The sequence below is a fragment of the Pan troglodytes genome, chromosome 2 (genome assembly GCF_028858775.2).
Source record: "Pan troglodytes isolate AG18354 chromosome 2, NHGRI_mPanTro3-v2.0_pri, whole genome shotgun sequence".
Taxonomy (NCBI): domain Eukaryota; kingdom Metazoa; phylum Chordata; class Mammalia; order Primates; family Hominidae; genus Pan; species Pan troglodytes.
The window spans coordinates 40,552,183-40,562,198 of record NC_086015.1 but is presented as its reverse complement, the minus strand read 5'-3'; the positions used below and the strand labels follow the sequence as shown (position 1 = coordinate 40,562,198).

Genomic DNA, 10,016 nt, shown 5'->3' with positions numbered 1-10,016 from the left:
CCAACAGTGAGTGTTCCAAGAGATCAAGGCTAAAGCTGCTTTTAAAACTTAACCTCAGATGCAATCTGAGATGGGGTCATTACTATGTTTTGAATATGGTTTGTCCCCTCTGAAACTCATGTTGAAATTTGATTGCCATTGTGGCTATATTGGGAGGTGGGCTGAATGGGAGGTGTTTGGGTCATGGGGAGAATCCATCATGAATAGATAATGCTGTCCCACGGGTGTGAGTGAGTTCTTGCTCTCTTGGGACTGGGTTTGTTACTTCAAGAGTGAGTTGTTAAAAATCAAGGCTGCTCCTTGTGTTTGGTCTCTCTCTATTTCTTTGCACATGCCTACTTTCTATTCTGCTTCTCTGCCATGTTATGATACAGCACATGGCCACCGCCAGAAGCCAAATAAATGCCAGCGCTATGCTTTTTGGACTTCCTAGCCTCTAGAATTGTCAGCAAAATAAATCTCTTTTCTTTATAAATTAACCAGTCTCAGATATTCTGTTATAGAAACAGAAAATAGACTAAGACAGCCTTGTAGTACTACTTCTGCTGTGTTCTATTGGTCACATAAGACCAGCCCTGATTCAGTGTGGGAAGGGACTACACAAAGGAAAGAATATGAGGAGGTAGGGATCTTTGGGAGACTACTTTGGAGGCTAGATAACACATCTTCCTTCTATTCAACTGTAAAAGGCAAACTGATTTTTAAGATTCATCTTAGTTAAACATGCATATGATGTGACATCATTGTACCAAAAAGTCAATGGATATCACGACAGAAAGAAGAGATCAGGACACATGTTTCTGATGCTCCTTTCCAGCCACTGTATTGTTTTTATTAAATGGAATACTGAATAAGAGGCAAAGAGCATTTGTACTAGGCATCCAATTTTACAGAAAGGCAGTCATATGATCTACCCTGGCTCTCAAAGAATCCATCTTGACATTGTACACCTGGTTTTGCATGTCGCATCAGAGAGGGAGGAAATTCTGGATGCTGGCTTTAAGATAAGAGTAAGGCATCCAAACTTCTGTGAAACCAGCAGCCATCCCCTCTCAGTTCCCAACTTCACACTGAGTGGGAACAAAAGAAATAAATGGAGATGAATGATGCTTTGGTTTGGGAAATAATGCTTACATGCATAGGATGCATCCACTTAAGTCTTTTAAAAACCATTGTTCTAATGATTTTATTGCTCTGTAACAAAATAAATCAAACTGACATTGATTCCAAGGTGATTGTGAATTGAAGTTTAACCATGTTAATGACTAATAGGATGGAAGTTTGAATGCTAGGAGGCTTGAGTAGGAAGGCATCACAGTATATTGCATTCTTGTAAACATTAGTACAAGTACAGAGTAATAGAGATTCCCCTAGATGATGCTAATTGGGCCCCTAGTTCCTCTACTTTCAGAAGGATGAAGCATTAGGATTCTTTTCCATTTTACATCTGCTAGGATTTCATATACTGCCCTAAAGAAGAATGGACTCCAATTTGGCTACATTTCTTCTAAGATGCTGTTGTTGGTTCCCCTCCATGTTCCTAGTTCCCCGCAATGTAGGCTCAACCTTCAAAGTGGAGTCCTATAGGACAGCATGAGGGAAAAGTGCTGCCTCCAATAGAGAGGATGTAAAATGAAAATGGAGACTTTTTGTTATAGTCTCTTCCCCAGGTCCATTGCCTTCAAGCAGGGACTTCATAACCGAAAGGGCTGTATAATCTTCAATAAGTAAGAACTCTCTGCTCCACCTTTCCCCACTTCTCCTCCCCACTGTATCTATGTCTCGTGTCCTGCTCTGTCACCCAGGCCAGTACCTAGAACAGCAGGAAGGATGGCCTGTCATCAGTCTTCAGGCAGGTCAGGTCTTTGGAGGTGATGCCATGTCAACATAGCCCTCACATCTAATGCACACCACCAGATGTACTCAGAGGACTGAAGAGAAAGAACAAGCTGGACACTCTGGACAGCACAATCACAAAGAGAGGAAGCCTGGAGAGCACTGGAATGCTGGGGGCTGGGAAGCAGGTCTTTCTGATGCTTTGCACAGAGATTGCTTGGGGCCTGAAATGTGATGACACTGACGGATTGGTACTGGTGACATAGGTCTGGAAGCAGGATAATACTTGGCTACATGGATCTGAACCTTGCACTGGGCTACCCTGCAAACTGGAGCACACTCCAGTGTGTTAACTTACACCACACAGACAGGAAAGGAGTGGGATCCTGGGGGACAGCTGTGGTTTATAGTTCTACTGCTGCTGCCAAGCATGGCATCTGGCTCTGCCTGCTGACTCTCTCAGCCTCATCCCCACCTGTGGCAGCCTGGATATGCTGTGCAGTGGGCCCTCTGTTTTGTGGCTATTACTCCACAGTCTCAGATACTTGATTCTTGTCTCACTGTTTCCTGGGGGGCTGGGTCAGTGCGGCAGCTCCTTTGGGTTGACGCAGTGTGAGATGAGGCAGAGGCATCGCAGCAGAGCTTGCCTACTGCAAATGGAGGAGGAGCCAGCAATCAGATGTTTTCTAGTACATCAAGGGGGATGAGGCCTTTCTTTTTTCCACTGAGGACTCTGATAAAACCATCTTGTTCTTCTTCAGAACTCACGCAGATCTGAATGCCAAGGAAGAAAAAAAACAAAATACTTTACTGTCAGCAAGAACGAAGTTAGAACCTGCAGCTTGAATCCCTGCTGATTGAGGTTGCAGGAGCAGCAAACTGGAAAAGGGAGAGCAGTTTTAGGGTGGGAAACCAGCACAGTGAGAAAAAGGTTTGATAAAAAATTAGGCAAAAACCTAGGTTTGGAATGAGGCCCAGGCATTGAATGTTTTCTGAAATTTAGCTTTATGAATGAGGATCAATAAAATGAGGATTAATAGTACTGTGACCCTCTGAAGAGTCACTGTGAGGACAGAATGAGATAATAATGTTTGTCACGGAGCCTAGCATGTGGCATGCAATGAATTCTCAGGGCATTATTTTAAAGGACCAAAATAATAGCTATCATTCAGCAGACTCCTGTCATGTGCTCAGAATTTTATATGCACCTCATATAACATCAGGAAGTCAAAGGAACTATTTCACTCCTGGCCTCAAGCAAATAGGTGCTAACATTTCCCATATTCTAAAGTAAGGCCACCTATGCTAGACTTTAAAAAGGGGTTGGTAAACATTCATTTGGATACTCTTGCCCCTCACCACTCATTGGCCACTGAAGGGCATAGAAGGGTGGATGTGGGCAGATGAAAATTAGAAGAGGTTTATGAACAGAACTATTGTTGTGTTGTGAGTTTCTCTTGCCTCACCTGCTTCCATGGATGACAGGCCTTGTCTTAGGTTGGATTCCCCAGAAACAGAACCTGACACAGGGATCTTTGTGCAAGTGACTTATTGAGTGGGTGCTCTCAGGAGGTGGGAAGTGAGGGATGCAGGATGGGGCAGGGGAAGGAGCCCAGCAATGAGAGGTTTTCAGCTGGAAAGCAGTCTAGCTTGGTTCCCCTGGGAGCTCTGGAGCATGAATTGCATCACAGAGTTGTCTCACTTTGAAGCTAGGGTTTCAGACTTTTGAACCCCATGTCAGTTAGTCATTGGCCATTGGCTGGCCTGTAGTGTGATAGGCATAACCTTCCAGGAGAGAGGGTCTTTCTGTCTCATAAGGCCCTCCCTGAGAAGGGCAGCTGTGAGTTGTTTGTGGCCAACATAGCAACTGGGAGATGAGTGCACCCACCTGGTGAAAGGGATCTGAGCAAGGCTCCAACAGAAGCCACCACAGTGGGCTCTTCCATCATGTAGAAGAAGGGGCTTGAATAGGACACTCAAAGAGCTTGATTTGTGATTCCTGGAGCTTGGGACATACAATGGACTGGTATCTGACTCATGCTTCAGAGATCTACTGTGTGAGAAACTTGACTAGATAGAGGCTCAGACAGTGAAGTGAAGAGAAGATAATTTGTAAGAGTAGTGGATGTGTTGACTGTTTCATGAAGAGCAGACGTGGGTCACTTGTGAGAGAAGTAGCTGATGGGTCATGTTAGGTCCCTTGACATGACTTCAAAAGGGATGGAATACTTGATTTTCAAAAGCTGAGACCTACAACTTTTTTCATATGTTTGTTAACAAACGTGCACATTCTGCAAGTGCATCCCAGAACTTAGAGTATAAAATAAATAAATAAATACATGCCCAACATAGTACCAGATGCCCTAGGTGATACAAAGGGAGCACAAAACATAGTTTTTGCCCTCAGAATAATAGGGTCTAATCAGAATGAAAAATTGTACCTCCACAAAATAAATAAATAAACAAACAAATAAATAAATAAATGCAGACACCTGGCCGGATGCGGTGGCTCAAGCCTGTAATCCCAGCACTTTGGAGGCCGAGATGGGTGGATCACTTGGGGTCAGGAGTTCATGACCAGCCGGGCCAATGTCGTGAAACCCCATCTCTACAAAAAATACAAAAATTAGCTGGGTGTGATGGTGCACGCCTGTAATCCCAGCTACTCAGGAGGCCGAGGCAGGAGAATGGCTTGAACCTTGGAGGCAGAGGTTGCAGTGAGCCGAGATCACATCAGGGCACTCCAGCCTGGGTGGCAAAGCTGAGACCTGCCATTGCCCATGCCAGTAATACTGAAAGGGGGAGGCTCCAGTGATGAGCAGGGAGTGTGTCTTGGAAGAACACACAAAAATGCCTTGAGAGGAGGATTTACCTTTACAATTTGCCAAAGAGTGTGTTTTCTCACCTACTTCTATGTGTCAAAATTCAACAACCCTTAATATGAGTCCTACCAGTCAGCATCAATAAAAATATAAACACCTGCCCTTTGAGTAGGCTGGTTCTAGGTGAAACATGAACCATGAAAACATGTTGAATTTAAATATTTAAATTAAAAAATCAAACTTGAAAACAATTTATTGACATATACACACAAGAATGCTGTATTGTGGTAATGTGGAAGAGTGAGAATACTGGGCAAGGAGTCAGAACATTGAAATTCTGGCCAGAGCTAAGAGCCTTACACCATTACTCCATACCTTGGAACAAACAAAAACTGGACTGACCCAAAAAATGTCTTTTGGGTCATTTTCAGAGCATTTCATCATCTCTGTGAAGAACAAATTTCAGTTCTTGGAGCAAAAACACCACTGAGGTTCAAATACGTGCCTATATATAAGATAGACCTTTGCTTTTTTCTCTTCTCTTTCAAGGTTTTTATGTAGAAGAGAAACATTGCTTGATAGAGGCTGTGGAAGGTTGTTCGGAAGTGTCTCTGAAATAGGAAGCCAAGAAGCACAATGGTTCATGCTTTGTTGAATGCACTGGCTTATTTTCAACCTTCCGTTTGGAATCTCTAAAGTGCTTTGATTTTGGGAGACCTTTTTAAGGATGAGAGGTTTTGAAGATGATGAGTACAAATGGCTGAACACAGGCTTCAGCCGCTTTGACTCTATCCAGAAATGAGGGATCCAGAATTTAAAATTCTGATGGTAAAATACATAACCTCTCAGCCTTGAGAATCTACCATTTTAGGAAACAATGGCAGAGCCTGAAACATTTCCATTCATTTAGAGGCAGAATGGAAATATCTTCCCAGAAGATTAGTTACAGGTGGAAAAGAGTGGAAAGTGAGGACAGGGGAACACTTTTGGTTTGGAGGGCCATAAATAGAGGGTGACCAACTTGTCTCGGTTTGCTCAGGACATTCTCAATACTAGCACTGAAAGTCCCAAGTCCTTCAAAACCCTTCAATTCCAAACTGTAATTGAACAGTTGATCTCCCTAGCAGAAATGTTTTACTCATCAGGTCCAGTTAGAGATATTTTCATTGCCTAAGGATCCTCAATTTCCTGCTTTCCTTATTTATTCACTCATTCAACAACTCTTTATTGAGTACCTACTACGTGTTATATACCATTATAAATGCTGGGGAATTAGTGCAATACAAGACAGACAGATCCCTGACAGAGATTTCTGGGTACAGCGGTCCCAGCTGACATTTATTGAGAAATCAGCAATGTGGTGAGTGCAAGGGCTGTGGCTGTTTTGATGGCTGATTGTCCTGTGGACAACATTTAGTAATCTGACTGACAACATAAAACATAATATTTTTTTGCATGACTTAATGAATAAAGAAAAGAGTACTAATGGAAATACTTATGGAAACCTGATCTAGCCAATGGGGTAAGAAACACCTTCTTGAAGAAGTGATATTTAAAGAAAGATAAAAAGGTGTAGGAAGGAGGAAAATAAGACTAGAATCAGAACAAATTCCAGCATCAAGAGATTGGGACACTTTGAAGTAATGGAAAAAATTCAGTGTACCAGAACAGAGAGATGGAGGGAGTAATGGGTGTAAGATGAAGCCACAAAATCTGTCAGAGCCTAGAGTATGCAGGAAATGCAAGCCACGCTAAATTCTGCTAAGACCTTTGGCTGACCTTCTGACCTGTCTCATGGACTAGAATTGGGCCACAAGCAAACCACTAAAATCATCACCGACAAGGAGAATGGGATCAATTCAGTTAGCATTGCCTGAGTCATTTAAGATATAGGTGGACAACAGAACAAAATCAGGGCTCTGCAGCATGGGAAAAGGGCAAACAGGTGTTAAAAGGTTTTAATTGGAGGAATAAGGTGATCAGATTTATTTAAAACAATTCTTTCTACTCTCCTTTCCCCTCCCTTCTCTTCTCTTCCCTTTCCTCTTCTCCTCTCCCCTACCGTTGACTTTCCTTCTTTCCCTTCCCATCTTTATCTGTCCTGTTTTTTTCTCTTGCCACCCATTCTCTCTCCATCCTTCCTCCCTCTCTAACCTAAAGAGACTTCCTGAAAGCTGGACAAATTTTCTTCCCATACTGATAAATCCTGACCTGACCAGCCAGCTTGTTGACATGAGCATCATGTATGCAGCAGTGGTAAGCTGGATGTCCCAACACCAAGGTAAGTGCAGCATATGCAGAGCAGAGGCACCTCACATACACAGCATCCCATCTCTAGCCAGCCCAGCACATACCTAACCATGTAGCTCAGCTATGGCCAGCTCCTCAGCATCTCTCAGAAACTTTGCTTTCCTAGTATGGGACACAGGCAGTTTACGGTCTTCTGGATTCGAATGACTTACTCAATTTCTTCCCAATCTCATTCTCCAGAGCCTAGACTCTTTAATGGCTTGGAGGTCCTTGCTTTGGAGTTAAATGTTAACATTCAGTGTTCAATCTTTGATATTTTAGACTCCTGATCACACATCCATGTCTTCTACATTGGTTTTTGAATTTTGTGGAAACTGAGCTGGAGCCAGACTAATTCACTCATCATTTCAGCTGGGCAACCTTAGTTCTGCATCAATCACTGTTCTAGGATAACTAAAACCTTGAGGCAAACACTGATGATTGGTACTCATGGTCATTTCTGTCGTTTTCCCATGAAGCAGAGTCCTGCCTTTCATTCTGTTGCCCATCCCTATCCTATGTGACTTAGGTAAATTTAATTGATCCAAGTCCTGTTTCTATCTTCCTTGTTAGTGATTCTTAGTGGTTTACATAGAACTTAGTTCCAGCCAATGAAGCAAGATGAAATACCTGCTAGGGAACCTCTGGGAAAGTTTTTTTTTTCTTCCCCCCTATTAAAAGAGATGCCTTAGGAAAAAATCTTTCTTTGTCTGGAAGGATTCCTGGAGTGGCTGCAGCCATCTGTGACCACTAGGGGACGTAGCTATCATTTCAAGGATAGCTTAGCAGAAATGTGGAAGAATTTGGTTCTCTGACCAGAGGATCAAGCCACTGAATTATCAACCCAAGAACTGACCTCTATCAGACTGTTTATTATAGGAGTAAAATAGACCCTTTAAGTTTGAGTTTGAGTTTTGTAACTTGAGATGTTTATTCATTTGCTATTACTGTTGTAACAAATCACCACAAATTTAGAAGCCTTAAACAACACCATTTATTATATCACAGTTTTGTAGGTCTAGCAGACTTGGCTGGTTTTCTCTGCTCTGGGTTTTATAAGGCCAAAGTCGAGGAGTCAGAAGGGCTCTATTCCTTTCTTTCTTTGCTTTTTCTATAGGGGAGTATTTAATTTTAGGCTCATTTAGGATGTTGCTGAGTTCAGCTCCCTGTGGCTGGAGGACTGAGATGCCTGTTTCCAGCTTCTAGAGGCCACCCTCATCCTCTGGCTTGTGGTCCCCTTTCTCCATCTTCACATCCATTAATGGTAGGCTGAGTCTTTCTCATACTTTATCTCTCTTTGACTTACACTTTTACCTCATTTTTCATCTGTCCTCTTCTGCTGCATCTCCCTGACTCTAGCCAGGTACACTTCTCTGTTCTTAAGGGCTCAAGTGATTAGATTTGGCCCACCTAGACAATCTAGGGTATCTCCCTATCCCAGAGTCCATAACCTTCATCACATCTGCAAAGTCCCTTTTGTGTAAACTCTGGATTAGTTTCCTGTTGTTGCTACAATAAATTACCCCAAATTTGGTGGCTTATAACAACACAAATTTATTATCTTACAGTTCTAGAGTTCAGAAGTCCTAAGAACAAGGTGCTGGCAGGGCTGCATTCTTTCTAGAGGCTCTAAGAGAGAGTCTATTTCCTTGTCTTTTCCAGCTCTAGAGGTCATCACCTATATTCCTTGGCTCACAGCTCCTTCCTTCACCTTCAAGGCCAGGAGCATAGCATCTTCAAATCTCTCTCTCTCTCTGACCCCGGCTTCCATCATCACATCTCCTTCTCTGACTCTGGCCCTCCTGTCTCCCTCTTCTAAGAATCTCTGTGATTACACTGGGCTCACCCTGATAATCCAGATAATCTACTGGTCACAAAATCTTTAACTTAATCACATCTACAAAGTTCCTTTTGTCATATAAAGTAACATATTCCAAGTTTTGGAGATTAGGACCTGGGCATCTTTGGGGAGTTGTTATTCTGCCTACCACAGGATAAAAGGACCAAGACTATTACAATAAAACATTTTAAAAATTACAGAAAATATGCATGTATGTCTCAGAGTTCTCCTTTCAGACATACTGAATGCAGTAGGTTGAAGGAAGACTTGGCCTCAGTGTTATAAGGAGAAAATATCTCGAGGTAAAGAGATGATGCAATGAGATGCAAAGAAAACATGCTGTATAGCAAAGGCATAGATTCAACCTAAATGCCCATCAATGGTAGACTGGATAAAGAAAATATATGTACCCCAAATCTGGAGTACATATACACCGTGGAATACTAAGCAGCCATAAAACAACAAGATCATGTCCTTTGCAGGGATATGGGTGGAGCTGGAGGCCATTGTCCTTAGCAAACTAACACAGGAACAGAAAACCAAAAAAATACTGCATGTTCTCACTTGTAAGTTGGAGCTAAATGATGAGGACACATGGACACACAAAGGGGAATAACACACACTGGGACCTTTTAGGGGGTGAAGGGTGGGAGGATGGAGATCAGAAAAAATAACTAATGGGTGCTAGGCTTAATACCTAGGTGAGGAAATAATCTGTACAACAAAACCTCAGGACACAAGTTTAACTATATAACAAACCTGCACTGTACCCCTGAACTTAAAATAAAAGTTAAAGAAAAGAAAAGAAAATATTCTGTAGAAGAAAGGGGCTGACTGAGAAGAAAAGTCTACCGGGAAATAAATACTAAACTAACATGTATTAGAAGCAATGAAAGACTGAATTGAAACTTCAGAAAAATCAAAATGAAGTGAGGACTATCTTGAAACAGTCTCTTGGGAAGAATCAGAGAGAGATAGAGAAGTGTAAAATAATAAAGACACTAAAACTATAAAGGAAACATGGTAAACCAGAAATGATCCAACCAAAGAATGATTAAGCTCCTGGAGAAAGAGGCATTGAGAGCGAAGGGCAAATGATAAACTAGAGAAAATATTGGTCACATGTGGTACACCAGAAATACATATTCTTCAAAGGTAGAAAACTTTTTAAATAATGTAAGAAAATGGGCAAAGTACATAAATAGATTATTTTTAAAAATGCCCTATAT

The 10,016-nt window shown here is 42.0% G+C and overlaps 1 protein-coding gene across 3 annotated transcripts in view; it reads right to left on the bottom strand.

Annotated features, from left to right (window-relative positions):
- Nucleotides 1-810: 810 nt before the first annotated feature.
- STAC (SH3 and cysteine rich domain) overlaps nucleotides 811-10,016 on the bottom strand; it is a 169,766-nt gene continuing 160,560 nt past the window's right edge. For all 3 annotated transcript variants that reach the window (XM_516358.5, XM_016940654.4, XM_024355367.3), the window contains one exon: nucleotides 811-2,610. In XM_516358.5, coding sequence (XP_516358.4) covers nucleotides 2,512-2,610 — 99 coding nt within the window. In that variant the 3' untranslated portion in view covers nucleotides 811-2,511. The remainder of the gene's footprint in view (nucleotides 2,611-10,016) is intronic.